At 39.6% G+C, this 27,179-nt stretch overlaps 1 protein-coding gene across 1 annotated transcript in view; it reads right to left on the bottom strand.

Annotated features, from left to right (window-relative positions):
• Positions 1 to 27,179, bottom strand: part of LOC122802063 (complement C1q and tumor necrosis factor-related protein 9B-like) — a 273,178-nt gene that overhangs the window by 89,001 nt on the left and 156,998 nt on the right. The window contains exon 2 of the mRNA XM_044071778.1: positions 20,582 to 20,606. Coding sequence (XP_043927713.1) covers positions 20,582 to 20,606 — 25 coding nt within the window. The remainder of the gene's footprint in view (positions 1 to 20,581; positions 20,607 to 27,179) is intronic.

Genomic DNA, 27,179 nt, shown 5'->3' with positions numbered 1-27,179 from the left:
TTAAAACTATTCTTTTGTCTGGTTATGACTTATTACACTAAAAGATGTAAAGAAGCAGGTAGTTAAACTGGACTGTGATATATGGGAGTTAGTACTATATGGTTTAATTGGATAACCGGAATGATATAAATTTGGATTTATCTTAGGTGTGATAAGATTGCTTTACTTTGGGGAAGCGGGCTCTTTGGGAATATGTTTAGGCATAGCAGGAGTGGGTGGGAAATGGGGTTAAGGTAGGGGAGCAGAGAGACCTAGAGCGAAGAGAGGGTGAAAGGAGCAGGTAGAGCCATTCAGTGTGCTTGTAACCAAAAAAAAAATCAACAAAATGGTCTGGGCTGAAGGTAGGTGGGAAATTAAAGGACCTGAGTCCCTTGGTGATTTTTATTTTTAAAGCAAGTAGATTTTACTTATTTGTAAACAACACTCTGGGGAAGTCATAATGAACTGCAGTAATCACAAAATAGCTATAGGGTAATTTTGTTTTTCTTAAACTACAGTTAGAGGTTATTAAGCTTACAATTTTAGCCAACAACAACTAATGGGAGGCAAATGCACTTAGAACTTATTTATCAGATTTTGGGGGATAGGAGGTAAATAAAACGGAAACTGCTTGATATTGTCCCTGGTGGTATACTTTCCAAAAACCCTAATAATAAGCCAGTTAATTAATCAGAGTCTCAGCCGTGACCTACATTGTTTTTTTTTTTGATGCTGTAAGTTTCTTTCTTTCAGTATTTTACAGTTCCCCATCACTTGAGTGGGTTCACTGAGCACAGTTAAAAGAAATTACAGCTGAAATACTGGCTATTTCAGGGAGAGTTGTTAGAGTTAGTGTAATGGGGAGCACACAGGACCAGCAACAAGAAGACAGTGTCTAGTTTATTTTTTAATTTTTTATAACACGATCTAGGTTTTCTTTGCACACCAGATAGGCAGGCAGGTGCTATCCATGGGGCACTGGTATTAGAAGCCATTACAATGACTATACAGCCAAACAAAATGGCAGGCTGTGAGTCATACCTTAAATGTAACTGGTTAGTACACTTTAGCATGGCTACAAATTATGACAAAAATCCATGCGCAGCCTGTATGCATGCATGAGCAGGTGTTTTAAGCATGCAGTGGCATTGAGAAAACCATACCTACACCATATATATTTGATGTGTTTCAAAAGGCAATTGTAAATCATATACATTAAGGGATTTTAGCCTAATTAGTATATGTTCTGTGCAAACGATAACTTATTTATGATTTTCTTCTCAAAACTCCATCTTAGATGCCAAAATGCACATCAAGGAAGCAGCAACTTTTACTGAGCAGAGTGAAACCCAATCCTGGAGCACAGAAGCAGCATTTGCACAGAACAGCCCAGAGGAGGTATACAGCCTGTAAATGGTCATCTCCTAGGCCTCTGCTTGTGTTTCATTTCCCAAGGCCTTGCTTATACTTCTCAAGGGTACCAGTACTTGTCAGAGGTTTGGGATGCATGGCTAGGCATAAAAAGGCCCTTGTGGTCATTAGCCTAGTAAATACCTATGAACCTATTGTCCAACAGTGTTGTATAAATAGGTAGTATACCAAAAACATATACAGGATATGAGCCCTTGAGTGAAAATAGAGTGTGGTAAAACTAGTGTTACTATGGTGAAACATCTGTCTATTCTGTACAATTGCTGACTGTAGTGCTGTAGTCCCCCCCCCTCTCTCTCTATATATATATATATATATATATATATATATATATATATATATATATATATATGTATATGTGGTTTAACTGTAGAAAGGCATCCCACAACAACAAAACTACCTCATGCCTCATGTCTGACCTATACACATATGTGTTGTGGGTATATGCCAAGGATCACCCATTCTGGATGTCCACACAAAAGCAGCTCCTGTCAGCAAAACCAATATCCACTATCAAATATAGGTCCCCCAGTAGCACCCTAGTCAAGCTGTCTGCAAAGGCCACTCCAACTATACAGTCTTATTGACTTCTGTGTTTTAACTATTGCAGCTATATACATGCAGATCATAGCACTGCTCTTGTTACCACTGGGGTACCCCAATGTCCATACCATAACCATAGCTTCCACCATCTTCCTATCCCTAACAATTGTACTTTTGTGTATAGTCAAACCAGTATGCTGATTGGTAGCCTACTGCTCCCAGACATCAGTAATCTACATCTGTGGTCTCCACTTTTATAGGCACATTCATGCCCTCCACAGTGGGCAAAAGGCAGAAGTTAGGGAACTTTAGCTGACCTGAGATCCATGTCCTGCTACAGGCAGTGAGGACTCAAGGCAGATAACTGCTGGTGAGAGGAAGTGTTCACCAGCCTTTAGGGGACTGTGTTTAGGAAACAGTGTTCAAAAACATCAGTGCTATTGGTTGGAAGAATCATATGACACAGCAATGTCAGAAGCATATCAACATCATAAGTGTATCAACAACATGATATACTGGGCCTTGAAAAAAATCATACATTATAGCAGCAGGCAGGTCAGAAACTGGAACAGGGCCACCTGCTAGTACAAACCTCAAAGAAAAATCATGGCAAAAATTAGGAGGTGCAGTACCCAGCAAGGTAAAAGCAGTCTTATCCAACTAAACAAACAACGTAGAGGACAAATAAAGTATACCAAAGTCAAATATGAGTAAATCTGGCCTCCAAGGTCAAGGGCAACCACAAGCTATTCTTTAGCTATGCTTGCAACCTCAAAAGAAATGCACACAATTGTGAGCAGAGCTCTTAATGGAAGCACCTACATTGAACCAATGGGGTCCAAATGCAGGGAGGATAAAGTCAATGAGAAGAGGAGAATAGTATTGCTGGAACTGAATTCATCCTCCCGGTTTTCAAAACTCTCACCAAGACGACACTGATAGATAGACTACATTTTATATGGCATATATCATGAACAGAGGTAGGTTAAAAAGCAAAATAGACAACTGGGTGTACAAGTCCCAGGGTAAAAAAATGCCCAATCCTGGCAGGTGAACTGGTGCCAGTACTGAAAAAAATGACAATCAAGACACAAACATTCCTACAATGAGGTTATGCTAGGCTCAGGGTGAGGATGCCCCCCCCCCCCCTGGTAGAAGGAAGTAGTAGTCCACAAAAGACACAAAAACTGACATGCCGAAAAAGAACCATAAAGACGACAGAGTGGAGCAGTGAGGATAAGGAAGAAAGTATGCATCGTCACTGTTACGCAAGAAGCCTGGAATTCCAGATAGAAGATATGCAAAAAGATTAAGAAAGAATGAGAGGAAAATACAGTACTTACACAAGAAAAACCATCACAAGCTTGATATGCAACTTTGTGTTAATTTTTACAACAGATCCATGAAAAACATTATGCAGACAAAGAAACATTGGGCCACTTAGAATAAGAAGGGGCAGAGGAAGTCTGAAAATATAAAGAACAAAACCTAGAGATTTTTAAAGGTATAAAAAAGAAACATGGACATAGGAAAGAAAAAAAAGATCTGATATGGTGCAATATTTATGCAAAGGAGAAAGCCTAACTAATCAATACAAAAAAGGCAGCTCCAAAGATATTTGAAGAGAAATACAGGCAGAGGCACCCAGATATGAAAAAGTTCACAATACAAAAACTAAGATTACAAAGGAGGAATGTAGAACAGAAGATATGTAATGCAGAAGTTAAAGACATAGAAAATTGAAGTTATGGATCACCTGCAAAATGAAGAATTTAATGTAGAAAAATCCAGCTCTGGTAACATCACAACATTATGGAATAATGAGACTCCAAATTAAGGAGAGAAACATGTGGAACGGGAAGCATCTGATCACTTGTCACGTGAAGATACTCTGGAGCCTTAAATAGGAAACCAGCAGAAAAGTTCATTTGGAGTTGTACAGCAAGGGATGGAGCAGGAAACAGTGGCAATTCTCACCCAGTCAATGCTGTGGAGTGATAAGACAGTGAATTCTCATATGAAAGAGCAACAGATGACGCAGGATGCAACTGAAGATAATATGTTACAGGAAGATGTTCTAGAACTTTCTGTATAATGCTCAGAGAAGCAGAGGAAAAAGAATATGCCCTCAGTTTAGAAGAAAATAAAGATGGATAGTCATATTAAGATCAATGAAATAATTAGATAACAGGAAGTCAGTAAGATCAAACCGTTAAAAGTCTGATGGAATAGATGCATACATAGTTCAATAAAGGTGTTTAAAAAAGCAGGTGAACACAGTGATCAAGACTATTAACAAAAATCCACGTGATACAACAGAAATAAACAGGATATATTACTGTGTAGCTAGATTTCATAAAACAATGAACAGCAGACAAAAGGTATATATCCAAAGGGTCTAGGACATTTCACCGAAACTCAAATGACTGAGCACAAATCACTGAAAACACATTTCACTGAAACACATTTCACTGAAAGTTGCACATGGCCTTTCCCCACTATAGTGCGACCCTGGAGTTCATATATATATATATATATATATATATATATATATATATATATATATATATATGGTTTGCTATCATTATGTCAACGTGCATTTGCACGGCTATGAAGTATTCGAACATCAGATGTTCGAATACTTCATATTACGGCAGGTGACATGAGCGAAGGTTTGCATTGCGAATGAACTGTGCATTCGCAATTCTAACTTTCGGTCATGGGAGGGGATCGCGGTACAGTGCGGTTAGGGAAATGCATCCCTTTCCTCACTGTAGTGCGATCTTGGAGTTGGAATATTAAGTTAGGGGGGGTGTGGGGGGCACAGCCCCCCACAGGGGGTGGTGCAGGGGGCGCAGCCCCTCTGCATAACTGTGTGTTCGGTTAGGTAGGTAGGTGATTATGGGAAGGGTGGGCGTGCTGTGTATCGCCGTAAATGTCGCAAGCGACATTTTCGACAATACACCCTTGTTTTCGAGTTTACTATTATTCGAAAATGTTCATTTTCAATGCATAAATTCAAAAATAAAGACATTATTTATTTTTACTTTCGAATTTATGATAGTAAACCATATATATATATAAATATATATATATATATATATATATATATATATATAGTAAGGGGGTGGGGGGTGTAGCCCCCCACATATTTTAAGTATATATTATGTTCGGAAAAGAGTAATATATTGGAATTGCAAGTATCCATGTATATAGTTCAAAATATTTAAAATATGTGGGGACTATGCCCCCCACACCCCCTTTACTATATATACTAACTCCAGGGTCGCACTACAGTGGGGAAAAGGCCATATATAACTTTCAGTGAAATGTGTTTCAGTAAGTTGACTTTTCAGTGAATTGAGCTTTCAGTGAAAAGTGCACACTAATTTGACTTTCAGTGAAATGTGCATTCAATGAAATGTCCTAGTATATATATCCAAATTAGTTTTGTCTCAAACACGAATAAACAAAACCTACTAAACTTCATAAAACAATGAAGGGTAGTCAAAAGGAGAAAATATATAAATCCAAATTAGTTTGTGTAGCTCCATTAATAACAGATAAAGTCTTACCACAAAAACACAGAATAAGAGAAAAGAAGGGAAGAAATCAAATGTCATAATGAAAGCATCGAATAGAGAAAACTATAAAGCAATTAAGGCAAGAAGTGTCACTGTTAGTACAGCATAGAAGAAGGAACAGAGCAACAAAATTACTTAGAAAGATAGCTGTGATAAAAGCAACGTGCAGTATCAAAACAGACCAGAATCTATCATACACTATTGCAAATAATAAACTAAAGATACCAGCACAGGCTGAAAAACGTAGACAATATGCAGATAAATATAAAGGAAAAGTACAAAATAAGCAATTCACTGATGACCCAAATACGGTTTATACAGAACTGGGAAATAAAGCAAAAGGAATAGAAATACCATCAAAAAACAAAAACCAGACACATTTTGGAAACCCTGTGGAACATAAAGATACTGAATGGACAGAAGGAAAACAAACAAGAAGTTCAAAGGTACAGGATATGGAATGAGATGAATTAACAGCCAGAGATACTGAAACAAAATTAACAAAAGCTCCTAAGTGGAAAACCTTCAGGCCCAAGATGCAGTGCCTAACTTCTGGCTAAAAGTATTAACATCTCTACACAAAGATTTAGCCCTGATTAAGAACTACTTTTTTGTACATCCTGAATAGACACCAACCTGATTAACAGGAAGAATGATACTTCTCCTTAAAAGGGAATCTGGAAGCTGTCCTAAAAACTACAGTCCAATGACTTACTAGAGTTGACGCTGACAAGAGTTTTTAGTCATTTAAAAGAAAACTCAAGTCATGGTAATAAAACAAAATATAACAAAATATAGTCATATGGAACAAATGATCATTTGTTGTTAAATAAAGTCATAATGGAGAATTGTAAAAAGGGAAGCATTTAAGTATGGCATGGGTAGGTTACAAAAAAGGATTTGACAGCTTTGCACATTCATGGCTAAAGGAGTGCTTACAGATGTATAAGATACACCCTACGTTGATCAATTACATTACAGTGACCAGGAAACAGTGGCACATTACTTTGTAGCTAAACCATGATAAAAGACAACTTATTATCCTAGGGATAAAAATTAAAAGGGGGATATTCCAGGGTGATTTTTTTCTTACTGCTGCTCTTTTTTCTTGCTCTTAACCATTAGGCTGTCTACTTAACAGCTTAGGTTATGGTTACATTTACAAAAAAAATAAAAAACAAGTGTAAAGACTTCTCGTTTTCTTTTTGTGGATGATTTAAAACTGTATAGTTCATAAAATTAGGAGATGAAAGCACAACTGCAAGTGTTTCAGACTTTCTCAGATGATATAAGAATATCATTTGGTATTGCTCACAGGATCATAGTAAGTTACTAGGCTAATGGCCCAAGGGCCCTTACAAGCCTAGCCAAATTATGTGCCCTTTCTCCCAAGGTCAGCACCTATTTCCTTTGTCAAGCAGGGACATAGGTGGGATCCCGGGGGTGAATTGATAAATGTGCAAAAGCAACATTTAAAGCAGGAAAGCTGCAGCACCAAGAAAATAGCAGTCTGGGACATTAATATATGAAGGAATTTGTGTAGGACGGAGTGTATAATTATTTGGGAATTGATAAAGGATCAGCAATAAAACATGAAAAAATTCAAACACAACTCAGTAAGGAATATTTCAGAAGACTAAAATTAATAATGATACCATCCTGACATCTAGGAACAAAGTCCAAGCTATAAACCAATTTGCTCTTCCTGTAACTTAGAGTATTGGGTGATTAGCCCCAAAAGGTAATTTATCAGTTGGACAGGAAAAGAAGAAAAATGCTTCTCACTTATGAAAAGATATATACAAATTATTGTGTATACCAAGATTGTATATCCTTTGTTCTGAAGAAAGTATGGATGCCTTCAAAATTGATTACATGTATATATTTGTGATCATAGGACTACATACATTATGTGCTGATTTCACCAGATCCAAACCCAGTGAACATTTTAAAGCATGAGGAAAACAAGTCTAAGATGACTTCTCTGCTTAACTTAGCATATGCTTATCAGTATCAAGTGGGAATGGAAATCAAAAAAGAATTAGACAAAAATCAGGCAGCAACTGAATGTGCCAAAAACAAAAGAAAGAATATTTGGAGAAGGGTACCACTAACATCAAAGACTGAAACAATACTAAATTCATGAACTCTATTCATACTTTGACTTAGCAATGGGGTCCATTCCCATCATGGTACTAGAAACCCAACAGACTTGGAGAAATTAAACCCAGACAGAAGCCAATAGTTATATCAAACTGACTAGAAAACAAATTTAGCTCTAACTTTACCCCCCCCCTTCCCTAGGAAATACCCTCAACTATCATTAGGAAACAGGCCCTCAGTGTTGTCTCTAGGTCAAGAATACTGCATTAGTGGGCCCCATCAATATCCCAGGCTGCCCTCTAAATAGCATGAAACCTGATCTATCAAGTCCTCTGTTATCAGTATTTAACCATAGTGTCTAAACAGGCTTTGTGCCTCACTAATGGAGAACGGCAACAGTCATCTCCCTGTACAAAGGTTGGTCATCTATAGACCTTGGAAACTGCAGACCTATAAGTCTCAGTAGTCTCACATGCAATGCCATGGAAAGAATTATCATGGAGATCAATACTGACATAGGAAACCTCCAGACACCTGACCAAACCCAGTTTAAATTCATCAAGGGCAGTTTATGTCTACTCAGCCTGGTGGACTTCTTTGAGAACAATGGACAAGGGCAAAATGGTTCACACTGCTTACCTTGACCTGGCCAAGACATTTGACACAATAAGCTACTTGGGTATTGTTAACAAATTCAAGAGGTTAAGTATAAACCCTTATGTCACCCAGTGGATAAAACTGGGGATTTCACCTCTATGAAGCGGCCAGTCACCAAAAGTGTCCCTCAGGAATCGGTCATGTGACCACTCCTTTTTGACATCTACTTCTCACTAGTTGAGGCCAATGTTAAGGGCCTCTGTCTGACCAAGTTTGCAGATGACTGCAAGTTAGGAGCAATCATGGAATCCTCCACTGACACCAATGTTCTCCAAGAAGAGTTGACACACACAAACAAATAATTGGTGCCAGAGCCATGGACAAACTAAATGCCAAGAAATACATAATAATATGGTTCGGGAAGTCAGCTACTCCTGGTAACTACCATATTGGCAACACACCCCTAAGACTTGACCAAGTAGTCAGGGCTTTAGAGGCGCATGTAGATAGTAATTGTCAACTGTCGGGTCAGGATGAAACAGACGAACATGCGAGAATTTTGTTCAAGCAGCTTTATTATGTACAAACACATCAGGATTGAGGCTAAATAACTTTAACTTAGATAAACTTGTAAATAAACTGACTGTCTCTCTCATACATCCTCACACTCTGGCTGCACTCTCAAAATGGCACTGAAGCTAGCGCTTGCTTGCTATTTTTATATGCAGGTGCTGACCTTGGAAATGCTTCTTAAAGGTACAACACACATACATATTCTACATCCTCCCTCTTTGAGAAATGAGTCATGCATCATTGACAACATTGATTGATATACAATTGATACAATGTAATTCTTTGACATGCAATTATACAGAACTAGATACATATATACAATCATGTCCAGGTTGCTGTGTATTTCACACTACGTCTGGAGATGCAACCAAATTGTGTAACATAGAATTTAGCATTGGGTCTAGCAACTGGGATTGTCTCCGCTGAATGTTCATCTTCAGGGGCATCAAGAATATCTTCGGAACAGAAGTAGGAGTTAAGACACGTTCTGCAACAGTAAAATTGTCTGGATTGCTCTGAGATTTAGAGTCTGTATCAGGAACTTGACTTAGCTGAAGTGATTCTTTTCACAGATGCAGTTTAGTACTATTACATACTGAACAAGATGAAAGTACTTTGTCAATGTCTTTTGCTAGAGAAGGCCAAAATAGTAGTCCTCCCACCCTTATTTTGGTAGATTCGGAATTTGGGTGACCACAATGCACAATCTGGATATATTCACATTGTAAGGAAGCAGAAACAACAATTTTAGGACCTTTGAAAATAATGTCATCTTCCATCAACATCTCATCTCTGTAAGGAGAATAAAGTTGTACTTCAGGTGGTACACTAGATTGCTCTGATGGCTATTTTACATGGATGTAGTGGTTGAGCTTTTGCAAAATAGGATCACTCTTTGTATGATCTCTGAGCTCAAGTCTTATGGTAGAAAAATTACACACTTCCATGACATCAAAGTCAAAATTCTCTGCGTGAAGCTGTTCCGTTGCATTTCTGTGTGATCTGGATAAGGTATCAGCCAGATAAATAAGTTTGCCTTTTATATAGACCATTTTGAAGTTGTACGTTTGCAATTTGAGCATCATTCTTTGAAATCTTGCTGGAGCGGAGTGCATAGGCTTCTTTAAAATAGTAACTAGAGGTTGATGATCAGTTTCAATCTGGATCTCTCAACCATTAATATAATCATGAAACTTTGAACATGCAAACACAATTGCCAAAAGTTCCTTCGTAATTTGAGCATATTGCATTTCAGTTTGGGTAAGAGTTCTAGATGCATAGGCTACTGGTTTGCCCTCTTGAAGAATAACTGCACCAAAACCAAACTTTGAAACATCACAGGAAAGAGTAACTGGTTTATTGACATCATAGATTCTTAGTGTAGGTGGAGTGGCAATTTTCTGCTTAAGATCTTTAAATGCTTTCTGATGCTGTTCTAACCAAGACCATGCAACATTTTTGCACATCACCTCTCTTAAAGGTATGGTCAACTCCCTGAAATCCAGTATGAACTTGCCCAAATAGTTGACCAAACCAAGAAAATGTTGTAGAGTGTGTGGTGCTGGTATCTCAAGAATGGTTGCTTGCTTGGACAGTGCTAGTAAGTAAATGACCTACATATGTAACTTCTGGTAGTCTGAATCTGCACTTCAGAAGATTGATCTTTAAGTTCAGTTCACATGCTCTGTCTAGAGCTTTCCTGAGGTTTCTGCAATGCTCTGTTTCACCATTGCCTCCAACCAATAAATCATCTACTATTATGGCACAAGGATAACCTGAAAAAATTTGCTCCATTGCACACTGGAAGACTTCACTTGCAGAATTTATTCCAAATGGCATCCTGAGGAACCTGTATCTTCTAAATGGAGTACCGAATGTAGTCAGTAGTGAAGATTTGCAATAAAGCATCACTTTCCTAAATGAACTCTTTGAATTTAAGACAGAAAAAAACTGTGGCATTCGGTATTAGGGATGTAACTTCCTCGACTGTTTGCATAGGATGATGATTGTTCAAATCTCTTGGGTTAATACATATTCTGATTTCGTCTGAGCCTTTTTTTGTGAGCTGCTACCATAGATGACACCCATTCAGTTGGCTCTGTAACTGGACAAATTACACCTTGCTGCACCATCTTATCCAACTGAGCTTTAACTTAGCTTTGAATAGCTATTGGAACTCTTCTTGCCAGTCTGACCACTGGACTGTCCTCTGGGTCTAACTTCATAGAATACACAACTGGAAGTTTGCCTATCTTGTCATTGAAAACAACAGCATATTCTGAGAAAATAGTATCAGTGTAATTGGAACTGGGAAATGTGCTTATATGATGAACTTCTTTGGTAAAGGAAAGTAAATTCATTCTCAAACTGTCTCTGAGACCCAATAATGACTGCACAGGTCTTCGAACTACATAAAATAACAACTTGTAACTGTTCCCAGCCAAATAACATGAAAGCACCACTGAGCCTTCGGTCTGAATTTCTTCACCTCTATAGGCAACAAGTTGTGCACAACTAGCCACGTTAAGTTGCACCAGCTCTCACTTTAGCAAATATTTCTACTGACATAGCATTACACTTTGAACCGGTGTCTACTTTGAGCTCGGTGGGTTTACCATGTATTAGGACAGTACAAAGCACTTCATTCTTCCGACTACTGATACACTGTCTACACAAAAAGTAGAAGTGCAGCTTTCTATATGATCAACTTGCTTTTCTAAGCGACCTTTCTTTATAACTGAGTGAGGTTTACTTCATTTGCAAAACATTTGAAAATGGCTCCATTTTTTACACTTGTGACACTTCTCTTTAAGACTCATGGTTGGCACCATAATTGTGACAGCTAACAATAAAGCTTAATCTGGGTTTTGCTGACTCACCCTTATGCTGTACTTGGCAACCTTTGTTCTGCACTGAGCATGCTCCTGTAACTGAACTAGTCTTAGAACTTGCTAGAAACCACATGGTTTCCCTGCCACACCCACAGGGGCCGCAGCTGCCATGTGCTTAGGAATGTTTCCGCTTGCCACATACTGCATGCTGTCTACATTTGCTTTGGAGCCTGCTGAAACCATGCTCTTGTTGCTTGCAAGCATATTTGTGTGCCTTTCTGTATCATCATGGATTTGACAAATCTCAGTAGCTTTGCTCATTACTAAGTCTCTGTCATGAAGCAAAATATTTCTCACAGCAGCACAATTAATATCACACACAAGCCTGTCTTTTATTAGCTCAGCTTTTAAATCACCAAACATGCAGGTTCTAGCTTTATTTCTCAAGTCAGTAATATAAGCTCCAAACGTTTCGCCTGGCTTTTGGTCTCTTGTGTAAAACAAATGTCTCTCTAATGTAACATTTGTCTGGGGGCTGCACATTTCTCTGAATTTGCATTTCAAGCACTCAGGGTATTCCCTTGATTCAGTAAGAAGAAAAACCAGGAAATAAAGTGCTCACCCCAAAAAACGACCATAAAACAATGCAAAAGGAGCACCTTGGAAAAATACCATGCTGCTACTGAGTGTAATCCTTTAATTCCACACTAAAACGAAGTATAATCAGACAATAAACCACATAAACGATTAAAACCTTTGAATAGCATTTTTGTTACCAAAAAGACTTCTTCAGTTGAATGCATACCATTTAATTGAGCCTCCATTTATACTCATAAAAATCAACCCTAACCAATCACAAAGCACACCTTGTTAAGAAATAAATACTTAAAACAGTGTTGTTGAAACATACTTATATAAAATGCAGATAAATGAATAGTTACCCCATTCCACCATCATTTAAAAAAAATAAATACTATTTTCTATGTAAAATGATAAAACTATTCATTTATCTGCATTTTATACAAGTATGTTTCAGCAACACTGTTTTATGTATTGATTTATTAACAAGGTGTTGTTTGTGATTGGTTAGGGTTGACTTATGAGTATAAATGGAGGCACAATTAAATGGTATGTATTCATCTGAAGAAGTCTTTTTGGTGATGAAAACATTATTCAAAAGTTTTAAGCATTCATGTGGTTTATTGTCTGATTATACTTTGTTTTAGTGTGGAATTAAAGGATTGCAATAAATAGCAGCATGGTGTTTCTTCCCTTGATTCAGCCTGAACAACAATATGACAGTTTCCATCCTCTCCTTCATATACTATGGGTGCATACACAAATGAACGCTTCCTTTCAATGGCCTCTGACCCAGCTAGGTTTAGCAAAATGAATGCCCTGGTACATGCATCTTTCTCAGAATAAACTGCTTGTATGAAAATATCATATACTTGCTCAGATATTCTCCAATTCTCTGCAATATTCTGATCAAATACAAGTGGACCTGCTCTGCGAAATGCCTCTGCCATATAACATATCAGTGAAGGCTTTTGCAAGTATGCACAAACACACACACATACACACACACACACACACACACACACACACACACACACACACACACACACACACACATGCTAGATATTTATGCCAGTACTTGTAACTATACTCAATAGCACAATGTGCCTCTGAGTAACTGAACTCTGTGAAATACTTTGCGAAATGAGTCACTGTGGCACAAGAACACTCTTGAAATTACTGTACTTGGAGAAATCACCTCATCAGTTTAAGAAACATTTCAAATAACTGCACTATGTGAATAAACTGGGCAGCAGAAGAAGCTCAAAGTAAGAAACATTTTGAAGTAACTGCACTTTGTGAATAAACAGTACACAGCACACTGAAACACTTCCAAAATGGCTGTACTTTGCTAAATAACTCTTTACAGTGCAAGAAACACTCTGTAATGGTGGCCCTTTATGAATAGATACACCCAGAACAACAAACCTTTTATAATGGCTGTATTTTGGCTGTACTTCACAAAATAGTTGCACTTTGTACAAAATAAACTCTTTGGAATAAATGCACAGTAATAAACATACACTGTAAGCACTTTTACACACTTTGTGATGCTTCGAATAGCTCTAATTACGCTCTGAATAGCTTCAGTCAATACGAAACAGTAGTTTATGCCAAAATGCCATAATCTGCCAAAAAACATGCAGTTGCCTTGCTTTATTTATGCTTAATATGCCCTTTCCTCCCTTTATTATATTAATGTTAGTCATTTAATCTCTTTTCTTGCACTCGTTCTACTCTAAACATGCTTGTTTTGCAATTTCGAAGTGAATCTAAACGTCCTATGTGCTTTTCTGATAATCAGTTTATCAGATATCTTAATATTGAACATTTTGTTTAATTAATACAGTTTTATGCCTTTCCTTTGCTTAATAAACATTTCTGTGCTATTCGTTTGCTTAGTAATCCATTCTGTGCCATTGTAATGCTCTCTTTTTTTTAGTAAAATAAACATTCATGTACGTTTTCATTACCTTTAACTTGTTTCTGGCTCTATTTTGCTCCTGGTTCTCTTAATTTACCTTCACTGTTAACGCTGCACCTCGTAGTTCTGAAAAGCAGTCTCTGGAATCCCGGTTCTGACACCATGTCATCAATCTGGTCAAGATGAAACAGACGAACATGCGTGGGTTTTGTTCAAGCAGCTTTATTATGTACAAACACATCAGGATTGAGGCTAAATAACTAACTTAGGTAAACTTGTAAACAAACTGACTGTCTCTTTCATACATGCTCACATTCTGGCTGCACTCTCAAAATGGCACTGAAGCTAGCACATGCTTGCTATTTATATGTACGTGCTGTCCTTGGAAATGTTTCTTAAAGGCACAACACATATACATATTCTATAGTAATCTAACCTTTGAACAACACATTTCTATGGCAGTGAGAAAATATAATTCTATGTTGCACAACTTATAAACAAAGGTATGGCATTTAGGTCCAAGGATGGCATTGTTCCACTGTATTCAGCACTCATCAGACCTATCATTGAGTACAATGCCCTGTTTTGTAGGTACCTAACCAGGCACAGCCAGCAATGTTCATAAGTTCATAGGTAGGTACTAGGCTATCGACCCTGGGGCCTATACAAGCCCAGCCAAAAGGTATCCTGGCTTTTGCCACCCAAGAAAATTATTTTCCTGTGCCACTGTTGAGCAGAGCCACAGAGGTGATCCCCGGGGTGAATTTCCTATTTCCCATCCAATCATCAAGATTTTTCTTGAAGAGTGCTAATGAGGAGCTATGTTTGATATAGATAGGTAGTTTATTCCAGAGTATGGGAAGTCTCTGGGACAGGAATCTATCCCCCCGGCATGTTCTGTTTATTGTGGTGACAAGGTTTAGGTCCCTAGAGTGTGTAACTCAGAGGGAATGGGATTTCTTTAAGTGGAGCATGTCCAACAACTCTGGGTTTGACATAGCTTTGTATGTTAGGCAGAGATCATCTCTGAGTAGGCGATATGCGACAGAGTAAAGTTGGAGTTTTTTGAGACGGTCTGCATAGGGCATCTGTTTGAGGCCAGTAATCCTCTTTGTGAGGTATTTCTGTGGCCTTTCCAGTTGTTGTAGATGTCTCGTGAGGTACATACCAAAAGGGGCGTTGTACTCTATAATGGGTCTAATGAGTGATGAGTAGAGGGGAACAATGACCTCTTTTTTTCTGGATGAGAAACCTTTTGTGATGAGGTGTGCCACGTAGAAGGATTTCCTGACTACTGTGGCAATGTGATTATCAAATGAGAGACTAGTGTCCACCTGTGTCCCAAGGTCTCTTATCACACTTTCGGTGTTAAGTATACTACCGCCTATGTTGTAGTTCATGGGTACAGAGTTTTTACCAAAGGGGATGACAATGCACTTTTTGGCATTGAGCTTGAGGCCATGGCTTTGACACCAGGCATCTGTCTCAGTGAGGCCCTTTTGTAGGATGTCCACATCATTAGGAGTTTTGATTATGGCAGTCATCTGCGAACTTCATTAGCCAAAGACCTTCTGTGTTAGCCTGTACTTCAGAGAAGTAGATACCAAACAGGAGAGGACCCAGGACTGAACCCTGTGGTACTCCACTTGTCACTGGTCTGAAGTCAGATTTGGAGTCTGCTACTTTCACAGTGTGGGTTCTGTCAGTGAGCCAGTTGGCAACCCATCCTGTGACATAGGGATATATACGTAGTTTAGTGAGTTTATCTATAATTCCAGAGTGGGGGATGGTGTCGAAAGCCTTGGCAAGATCTAGATAGGCTGTGTGAACCACCTTACCCTTGTCTATGGCTTTGGTGACTGCAAAATAAGAAGTCGATCTGGTTTAGGAGACATGATCTGCCTTTTACAAACCCAAACTGGGTGGGGTCCAGAGTTTGGAGATTACCAATGTCTTTGTTTATAAGTTCCATGATGATATGTTCCATGGCCTTGCAGACCAGGCTCATCAGGCTAATGGGGCGGTAGTTCCCGGGGTCCGTGGTGGCTCCCCCTTGTGGAGTGGGATAACCATCGCTGTTCTCCATTCAGCAGGCACAAAGCCTAAGGTGAGGCTATGAGTGAACATGGTACTTAGATGGGGTGCCAGTTCGTTCTGTAGTTCATGTAGAACGCTGCCTGGGATGTTGTCTGGTCCCATCGATGCTGTGTTCTTGGCTTTGGAGAGTGTGGTTTTTACCTGTGCAGCCGTGATTACAGGAACTTTGCATTCTTCCAGTATAGAGATGGGCTCTTTAGGGGGTGAGAGTGGGGTAAAGTTAGCACTGAACCTATCTGTCAGGATGTTGGTAATATCAGTTGGGTCTGTATATTTAGTGCCATTGTGCTGTAACTCAGAGCAGATCTGAGTGTTGCCACTGGGATTCTTGACATAGCTATAGAATGCTTTGTGGTGGTCTTTAGAATCAGTGGCAATTTTGTTTTCGTAACTAGCTTTGAAGGATTTTATCAGGGATCGCAGCTTCTTACTGAGGCTGACCAGGGAGCTCCTCCACTCATGGGATTTTACTCTCTTCTGCAACAGTTTCTTCCTTCTGTTGTACAGTTTGTTTATGGCAAGGGACCACCAGATTGGCTTCCTTTTTTTGGAGGATAGCATCTTGGTTCTGTTTGGGATAGCACGATCCATACACTCATGTAAGTGCTTATAAAGTGCAATTGTGTAGGATTCAGTAGTCGTAACTGTATTGTCCATCTGCATGGGTGTCATGAAGTTCACCACTTCTGTCTTAAGATGCATGAAGTTGGCTATGGAGAAATTTTTTACCATGGTTTCCTTAATGGGGGATGGGGGCAGGATGTGGATATCTAGGGTAATTAGCTTATGGTCAGATCAGACCAATGAGGCATTGACTTCAGGTGTGGAACACCAGTCATTCATGTTGGCAATGACTAGATCTAGGATATTATTGCCAGAGCAGAGGTCCCTTGTGGGGGTGTAGGTCAATAATATATTTTAATGCAGGACATTGTTCAGGATAATATATCAGTTTGTATGCCATAACTAGCTAAAAGTATGTGATACAGTTGTTAAGCTCTAGCCAGTTTACCTGCTTTAAGACTTTGCAATGGTGAGCTCAGTATGCAGTGCTGGTAGCAAATTTAGCTACTTTGTTGTAACAGGAGACTAGTTTGAACTTTAGTGTATAGCTTAATTTTGTAAGTAGAGGTGAGGCATATAAGAGGATTGGAAGCAAGTAGGATGAGGCTAGGGTTTTTCTTGCTGGGTCTGTAAAGTACTGTTTTTCCCTGTAAATAGAGACAAGTTTGTCATGTTTTTTTAATTGTTTGAAAAATATGCTGATATAATTTTCAGATTATGTACAATAATGCCTAGTAATTTAGTCTGTGGTAGTACTTCAGTTTTAGTATTATTTGTAGTTGTAACCAAGAAAGTTTATTTTTGATGGAGATAATGTTTTGGGGTGAAGAGCATCAGTTTTGTTTTATTGGGATTCAGTTGAAGAGAAAGACATTTGAGTGATGTCTAGTAGTCTGGGTATTGTGGCAGCTGTACATATTAAAGTAGAGTCATCGCATGTTGTACTATATTTGTCTGGAGTATGGCAGTGTGAAGCTGGTTTATAAAAATATTAAAAAGAAGGGGTCCTAGTACAGAGCACTGAGGTACACCTATGGTAACTGGAAGAGAGGAAGAGAAGCCCTGTTGCCATTTGATTGTTTGTTGTCTTCCAGATAGATTACTAAGGAACCATTTAAGGGAGGATTGAGAGAGACCTATAGAATAGTTCATTGAGTAAATGCTAGTGTGATACAGTGTCAAAAGCTTTGGATAAGTCTAGGAACACAGTTGATACTGGGTTAACATTGTTCCAATACTGGTATATAGTGCTGCTGAAGTGAAGGAGTGTGGTGGCTTCCTGTGGTGGAGTCTGAAACCATGTTGTGTTTCCAAGAGCAGATTATTTGAATTTAGGTGATGTAGAAACAGAACATGAATACATTTTTCAAGTATTCTTGACAGTGAGGAAAGGATTGCCATAGGCCTGTAGTTATTAAACTCTGCAGACATGCCACCTTTGTGTAATAATGGATTTTTTCCATGATGGAAAAAATTTATTTTTTGGATATCGATCTATTTAACAATAGAAAGACCAGAAAAAGAAATTGCATGTGCAGATATTTTAAGTAGTCTGAGGGGATCTGGTCAGCAGCTAGGTTGGTTGGTTTTCACTTATGTAGAAGTTTTTTAATGGAGGAGGTAGGTACTGAGCTGAAGTCAAATAGATGAGGATATTTAGCAGACATTTCTGGTGCTGAGAGGGTAGTAGAAGTATTAATGTTTGTGAGGGACAGTGTAGTCTGTATAAAATGCTTGTTAAACTGTGTGGGAATTGAATCAGCAGTATTACTGTATGTAGGGGTGGGGTGGTAATTTGGCCTGGATATAAAAGTTTGTTTAGGGATGCCCAGAAGAATTTTAGCTGTTTTGATGTTTATTTTGCAGGATGTTATAATATGCTTGTTTGTTAAGTTTATCTTGGCACATTGTCGTGTTCCTTAGTTGCCTGAAAAGTTGAAATGTATTTGTTGTTCTATTTTTGAGTCACTCTTTCCAGACTTTGTCACGCTGTAGCATCAGTTTCTTAATTTCTTTTTGTTAGCCGTGGAACAGGATTGGATTTGACCCCTTTAGTACATACTGGGGCAAGGTTATTGAGAATTTTTAGGAATATCTCATTGAAGTATTTGAAGTATGAGACAACAAAGTCTAAGGGTATAAATTTTACTATTTTCCAGTTATACTAAGGATTTGATAAAAGCGTGTTTGTCAAAGTTTTTGAGTTACAAACTTTGTTGTAAATTATGTTTATCATGGATACTGTAACTTCTAAGAGTGTAAGTAGGCTGATGGTCACTTAGGCTGTCTGGAAGGCTACCAGCTGCCCTAATTTTGTTGGTTCTATAGGTAGGAATCCAGTCTAAGGTCGATTGCCTACCAGTACTTTTGTGGACTCTAGTAACAGATATAATTAACCGTGTAAAGCCGTATAGTTTTATGGAACTAAATGGGATGTTGTTATGATAAGCTGCCAATCTATATTTAGGTCTTCTAGTATTATTGTTCTATGTTGTATATGGTAGGATATCTAGTACAGTATATTTTCCACAGTGGTAATGTTTTTACCTGGTAGGGTATATATAACTGCTAAACAAAACATTTTCTTATTACTGATTTTGAGTTGTGATACAAGTAATTCTGCATTATTAAACTGTGGTATCTCCTGAGTATATATGTGTTATGTTTGGGGAATTCTTGTAGATGATGGCAATGCTACCTGCCCATTTATTTGTTCTGTCAAAACTAATTATATTAAAACCAGGTGAGGTAATTTCATTGTCATTTAGGTCTTTTTTTCAATTTCTGTATGATTATGTCTGGGGAATATGTGGCAATAGAAGCATGTATGTCCTGGATTTTATTGCAAAGTCTTCTGAGATTGATATTTAAGAAAAGAAGGCTTGAAATGATGGACGGGAAAAGAAAATAGAATGGTGCATTTAGTACTGTGCTGCTAGTGTGTTTGTTTGTTTTTTTTTTTTTTGCTGTTGTGTATGGGGCCGGTGTTTGGATGAATGTCTTCACTAATTTTTTGGAGTTTAAATTTTATGAAAGAAAGTTTGTAGCCAAATGTATTTGTATTTTAGTTGCATTGGATTTCATATGGTAAATAAATAGATTTAAGATACTTGTAACTGAAAAGTCTAATCTAAGAAGGTTTGCTGGTACAGTGTTGGTGCTGTGGTGATTAATGGACTTGATAACTGTTGGTGCAGTGAGTGTTTGTAGGAGTATTATATTTATGTGGGAAGTAAGCTAGTTGGGAAAGAGTTCTCATATGCTGATAGGGACACCATTAAGGTTAGAGTCTGAGTCATTGTGTATGATGCTTAAGTTATATTTTCCTGAAGATAATGGTTTGCACTTTTAAAGGTTACTGGGCAAGAGTCGTTATAGTTGCAGCACTATAACTTCTAAAAGGACATGCTAGGTTGCAGTAGTTTAAGTAAATGAATTAGCGATGCTAATTGTAGGGCAACTGCTATTTGTTTATGTTCTGATTGTTCTGATGCAGAGAACGGTTGGGAGAAGTGTAGAGGTAGCATCAGGATAGTTTAAATGAAGAGTAGGATAGGTCAGCAGAGTTAGCCCAAGTGTAGCTAGGATGAACGGACCAAGGTACAACCACTGACTCAGGAAAGTAACAGTGTTAAGAAAAACAGTAAGCTTTGGCTATGGCAAAAGCTAAGAGGTTTTCCAGAGATAGTTAACTGTATGAGTTGAACAGTGTAAAACAGAAGTTGAGAATGAGAATTACAGGCAGCAGTATGCAAACACAGAAGACTAACTGGAACAAACCTGGAACATCTGCACAGGTTCCTCACTAAAACAATACAGGGTGTAAATAATATGGCCTCTGCAGACTGCCTCAAAGCCTTGTCCCTGAATTCTGTGTCCACAGGCTGTTGAGAGGAGATCTATGCCTGCCATACAAGTCAACATTACACCCCACTCTGATGGAACTCTTACATATCCACAAAATAAATAAATAAAGACTTAAACTTTGCCTGTGATGTAAATAGGACTTGCAAGAGACAGGTATGTATCCCAGAGACCACCTCTTCTCTTGAACAGGCTCCCCATCCATGTGAAGCAGTGTTTCTCTGTAACCCAGTTCAATTGTAACTTGGACAGCTGGATGGGAAACTGGAATTTTAACCCTGATTTAGCATCCACATCTTTCATGAACACAGGCAGCCTGTAAATGGTATATCTCCAAGGCCCCTGCTTGTAAATATTTCATTTCCCAAGCCCCTGCTTAAACTACCAAGGGTACTAGAACCTGTCAGAGATTTGGGATGTATGGCTAGGCTTAAAAAGACCCCAGTGGTTGTTAAGTTGATAGCCTAGTACACACCCATAAACTTATGAAAAAAATATCCTGACCTATACCTGAGCTAGGGACTGCATGGTATGGCTGTATGCCACCAACACTGTCAAGGGGGATTTCAGCAATGTTTCAAAGGACCACCACTGCTCCTATACTGGGGATGCAATTTCTGTTGAGTGCACTGCATCTGGTATGTGTATATCCACTGTACAGCAGCCTGCCGGGGATTCACATGATTGCCCATCTTCCAAGCCAGATCCTTATATTCAGGGTGCAAATGGGACTTATCAAGAGGTGTGCACGACCATAACACAGTACAGAAATAATAATAATAAGAAGAACAACAACAACAACAAGATCCTTGCCATAAAAAGAGCTGCTTAGGGCCAGAAAGGCAAGCAGCCATGCATGTTGGTTATCTGACTGAAGCTCGGGACATTGCTGATATGTTTATTAAAAGGGCTTACAGTCATCAGGTTGTTATGTCAGCTTATTGGAAAGTGACTGCTATGAACAAACAAGAACTATGTAATAGGAATCATTCATTTAGAAGTAGGATTCACAGTTCAAGTGTCTTATTTAGGGAAATCACATTTTTTATTGAATTCAGTACTTTGTATTTGTAAGAGGCTTAGTCATTTTAATAAGGCTGCAATTTTAGCTTTGAGGCATTTTCTTGCAACTCCACAAACATGACATATACCCTTAGGTGTTGCTGTAGACTATTCTATTTAGACGAAACCAAAAGACAATCTAAGGTTTGGCTTTAGGTGCATATAAGGGATATAAAAAAATAAATCATCAGAAAGCACTGTCTCATCTTATTTTTGACAAGTACAATTTGATTCTTTGGACAATCTTGAAACACAGTTTTAAGGCAGCCTAAAGAAGGAATCAGATATGCATATTATATTGTAGGCATCCTTCCATCCCAAAGGATCATGGGTTTGCACCTCTATTGGAATGATTTGAGCAGTGTCTTCTGTGGCTGTGCAATCCAATCTTGGAGTGGCAGTCCTTTCCACACTCTAAACAGCATTAGGCAGATGTTGGTCTGGTATCACGAGTATGATTCTTCCTGACGGTTTTCTAATCCTTTGTTCTCCTTGCCAAAGTGATTTCATACATAGTGAGAGCTTCCTTCACTTTCCATTTCCAGGGAATCTTGTCTGTGGTGAGAAAATACCTGGCGTTCACACTGATGGAGAGAGGGCTGAGGTCATGCTTCCATATGTCCTTGTAGTGTAATCTCGGTCTCCATTTTAGCCTCTTTCCAGACCCCAGCTCTCCAAAATGGAAGTCTTTCAGTACTTGGCCATCTGTCACGTGTGAGACATGACCCAACCAATATATACATCTCTGTTTCAGGAGGGTGAACATGGAGGTGTGCCAGTCCACATTTCACTGGCATGCAGTATTATGATCAAAACATAGATTGTGTAAACCTGCACATTGGTGTGCACAATAAGCTTATTATTAGCCCATATTCTCTTTGTCAGCCTGTAAAACATTGTGGCGACTTTTCCTATGTGCTTGTTCATCTCGCTATAAAGTAACACGTTGTCAGAGATTGTAGAGCCTACATACATGAACTCATGGACAACCTCCAACATATAGTTGCTCCCCCTGATTGATGGCTCATTGCCCACATTTTGGCCCATCACCTGAGTCTTCTTTAAACTGATTGTGAGGCCATATTCCATACATGCATCTGCAAAACAAGTCATGAGCGACTTAAGTTCTTGTTGAGTATGAGCCATGATAGCTGTGTCATCAGTGAACAGGAATTCCAGTAGATACTTCTTAAGCATCCTGGTCTTTGATCTAAGCCTCAGCAGTTTGAAGTGGTTGCTGTCCATTCTGGTTTGGAGAAGGATACCCTCTGTAGCAGTTCCAAAAGCAAATTTCAACAGAACTGAAATGAAGATACCAAACAATGTTGGAGCCAGTACATACCCCTGAATTACTCCACTGAGAATCTCAAAAGGCTCAGATGTGAATCCATTGTGCATGATGGTCCCCTTCATGCCTTCATGGAAGGCCCTGATAATGCTAAACAGTATTGAAGGACAGCTGATCTTTGCCAGAGTTGCAAACAGACTTTTCTTACTGACGTAGTTGAATGCCTTGATCAAATCAATGAAGGCAATATACAGAGGTTGGTTCTGCTCCCTGCATCTGCTCCTTGCACTTTTCTTGTTATTGCCTAACAGAGAAAACCATGTCTATAGTGGACTGTCCAGCTCTGAATCCACACTGAGACTTGGGATAAACTCTCCCGGAGAGAAAGTGGAGACTCTTCAAGACAACACTTGCAAACAGCTTCCCCATGGTACAGATAAGGGAGATTTCACAATAGTTGTTACAATCACTTTTGTCACCCTTATTCTTATAGATAATAACTATCTTAGCATCCCTCATATCTTGTGGTATACAACCTTCTCTCCAGCACTGGCAATGTATTGCATGCAGCTCTGAGATAAGGGTACTATTGGCATACAAGTATTTCTGAGGAAATACCATTCTTCCCATGGGCTTTTCCCACAGAGTGCTTTTAGTGCATTATTGAGTTCCTCCAAGGTGGCCTCAGCATCAAGTTCAGTCATAGTTGGCAAAGGCTTGATGGCACTGAGGGCTCTGTCAGTAACTGTGGTCCCTCTGGCATACAGCTTAGGTTCATAGTTGCTCATAGGTGTTTACTAGGCTAATGACCACAAGGGCCTTTTTAAGCTTAGCCATGCATCCCAAATCTCTGACGAGTTCTGGTACTCTTGATAAGTATAAGCAGTGGCTTGGGAGATGAACCATTTACAGGCAACCAGTGTCTAGTTGAGACATGGGTGCCAAACCAGGGATGAATTTCCTGTTCCCCATCCAATTGTCCAAGTTGCACTTGAATTGGGTTTGGGAGAAACTCTGTTTCACATGGATGGGGAGCCTGTTCCTGAGCAGACTCTGGGATATATCCCCGTCTCTCCAGCAGGTCCTATTTATATCACGGGCAAGGTCTAAGTCTTTAGAATGGATAATTCTGGTGATGTTTGTTTTGTGATTATGCAGGAGGTCCATCAGAGTGGGGTCTGACAATGTCTTATATGCCAGGCATAGATCTCCTCTGCAAGTAGTGTTCCCCTCATTGTTCCATCTGCTTGGTTCTGTCCTTCAAGACCTCACCTGTGGCCAACTTAAGTGGGGACATCTTCCTTTGAGATGTACTAATGTCTTGCTTGTTCCCTTCAGCCATTCCTCACATTACCATTGTCCGTGGCCTGCTGTATCTTGAAGCAATGTTGGAGCCAATAACCATTTGCATACCACCAAGCTACATACTGCACTTGACTCTGAGCACACCAGAGTACTGGCAAATTCTCCTCATTGGGCAAGGACCTGTATGCAGACAATGTCTATCTCTTCTTTTCATTCTCAATCAGGGGTGTCAGCATTTCGTATGGGCTTTAAAGCAATCAGCTTGAACTGTCTTCTCTCCAAAGATAGATATTGCAGTGTGACAGCTAGCATCCCCGAGTTTTTCCCATCTCTTGTTGGTGTCATTGTGATCCGAGCAGGGCAAGGCGTCTTCAAGTGCTTGAACAAACTTGCATACTTTTGAAGGGTCACAAGTCTTGCCTATGTCAATGCATGGCCTCCCTACCTTTTTAGAGTGAAAGAACCTTTGCATCTGAATATTCACCTTACTACACTTGAGCAACTGGTTGGTACCACAGTCTGTTGTGGTAATTGCATGTTACCCTGACACTACCTAAACTGCTACATTTGGTAAGGACAAGGTCAAGTTGCTGCCGTTGCTTTGATCCTGGGTGCACCATGATGGGGTGTGACATTGAAGAAGGTGCTGATTATGCAGAGGTCATATTGGGAGCAAAGTTCAAGGAGATGCTGTCCGTTTTTGTTCATCTTTCCTGTTTTGAACTGTCCTAGATGAGATGGCCAGCTGTGATGGTCACTGTCAACTCTGGCATTAAAATCAACAAGAATGAATGATGGTTCATGGGAAGGGACTTCACTGATGGCAGTGCTTAATTCATCAGAGAACTTGTCCTTGACTTCCTGGGCAGAAGTTAAAGCAGGAGCATTTAGATGCTGAAGATGTTAACCATGGCCACTGGTGTTTGTAGCTGAATTTTCAGCAATCTCTCATTTCCCATATTTGGTGGAATGACTGAGCCAGTGAGGTTGTTTCTGATTGCCAAACCAACACCATGTTCCCTGGTCTCTTCTGGAAGCTTCCTATGTCAGAATAAAAGTAAAGCCTTTCTCTCCGAGCCATCCAATGGATGGCAGCCTTGTTTACTGGAGAGCTGCAATGCCCATCTGCAATCTGCTCAACTTGTTGTTAATGACTGCTGCCTTCTGAGCATCACTGATGTTCTGTAGGTCTTCCATAAGGCCTGGAGTCATTGCCTTACATTCTATGTACCTGGCCTAAAGGCTGGTTTATTTTGTTGTTTTTTTTGTTTTTCCAGGTGTATAGTTATCCACCTGTTGTAGGTTCCCTAAGATCACAACACACCCAGTGGAGCAAGTGGACCATGGTGAGAAGCACCTATTTGTCTGGGGGCTGCCCAGCTTAATGTGGGCAGTAGCTGCCCAATGAAATGAAAGTAACTCTCTCACTATTGGAAGCAGTCCCTGGCACCTCAGTCTATGTCAGTTGAATGCATTGGCTTATTATGAGTCACTACTGCTTCCCGTGTTGTATCACCACTCACAAAATTAAGCTGGAGTGGCCTCTCCAGGGTGCAGACCTGGGCAAGTGAATGTAAGGAAACAGTTGATGCCCAGCAACAGGTTTCCCCTCTCCACACCACTGATGTAATCCAAGGGGAAAGGCAAGGCCAGTACAACTTGGCATCAGTGTCATCGCAGGACCTGTCAGAGTCTCAAACCACCTTAGGGGTTCCATCTCCAGATTTTTCCTTGGGGTTTACTCTCAAAGTCTTCACCATAGCAAGGCAGTGGAGGTTTTAAATCAGAATTTGCTTCCTCCTGGGTGGTCTGCCTTTCCAGGCTGATGAGCCTCACCTGCCTGAAGCAACTGGTTTTAAGGCACCAGTCATCCACCTTCTCCCCTTCTCCTGTTAGTACAAATGGTTTCACCAGACTTAGAAACTAAGCCACACATGAAGGCCAGGAGCTGGGCTTGGGTTATCAGAGGCTAGAGATACATGCCATGGCAGCATTTTATAAATAGTGGAAATGTATCCCCACTGCCACCCCAGGCTATGACAACCTTGAAACCACATATTATATTACTTTTGTAATATGTGGCACAGTGGTACAGTGGATAGAATTGCAACCTCACAGCAAGAGGTTCTCTGGTTTGATTCTCTAGTATGCTTTCTGTGCGGACTCTGCATGTCATCCCTGTGTTCGAATGGATTTCCTCTAGGTGTTCTGGTTTCCTCCCACATTCCCAAGGCATGCAGTAGTTGGACTGGACACTCTAAATTGACCTTAGATGTGACTGTGTGGTACGGAAGAACAGCTGTAGTAGGGCTAGCCACCTGGCAGTATGACCTTCGCTGTAGAAGACGATCACTGTTGAAGTGATACCCAGGCCCCATGTACAAAAATGGGAAAAACAGATTGTAGACAGATGGATGGTTCGATGGATTACATTTATTAACTAAGAAAGGCATTTATATTGTTAAATTCTGGATCCTGAACTTCCACAAAGCTTAAGTAAGAAATTCTAATAAAATGTCTCGTGTTCTTTGAACAAAAAACAGAATCCAAGGATAATCCCACACCTTCCAGGGACATCAGCAAATGTATGGTATGTACAATATACTGTACAGTTATCTGCAAGGAGGTAGAAAACCAGTGGATAAAATGACAACTTTGCATCCTCCCTGTCTTAGGTTCATAGGTAAGTACTAGGCTATTTGCCCAAGGGCATTTATAAGCCTAGCCACAATGTGTTGGCTTTCGCCACCCCCTTAGATTAGTTCCCTGTGCCTCTGTCCAGCAGAGCCATTAGTTCCCTGTGCCACTGTCCAGTAGAGCCACTGCAGTGATCCCCAGGGTAAATTTTCTGTTTT

The sequence above is a fragment of the Protopterus annectens genome, chromosome 5.part0 (genome assembly GCF_019279795.1).
Source record: "Protopterus annectens isolate FY-2018-M chromosome 5.part0, PAN1.0, whole genome shotgun sequence".
In the NCBI taxonomy this organism is placed as follows: domain Eukaryota; kingdom Metazoa; phylum Chordata; order Ceratodontiformes; family Protopteridae; genus Protopterus; species Protopterus annectens.
The sequence above is the reverse complement of the archived record's forward strand: the minus strand, read 5'-3'. Positions and strand labels throughout refer to the sequence as shown.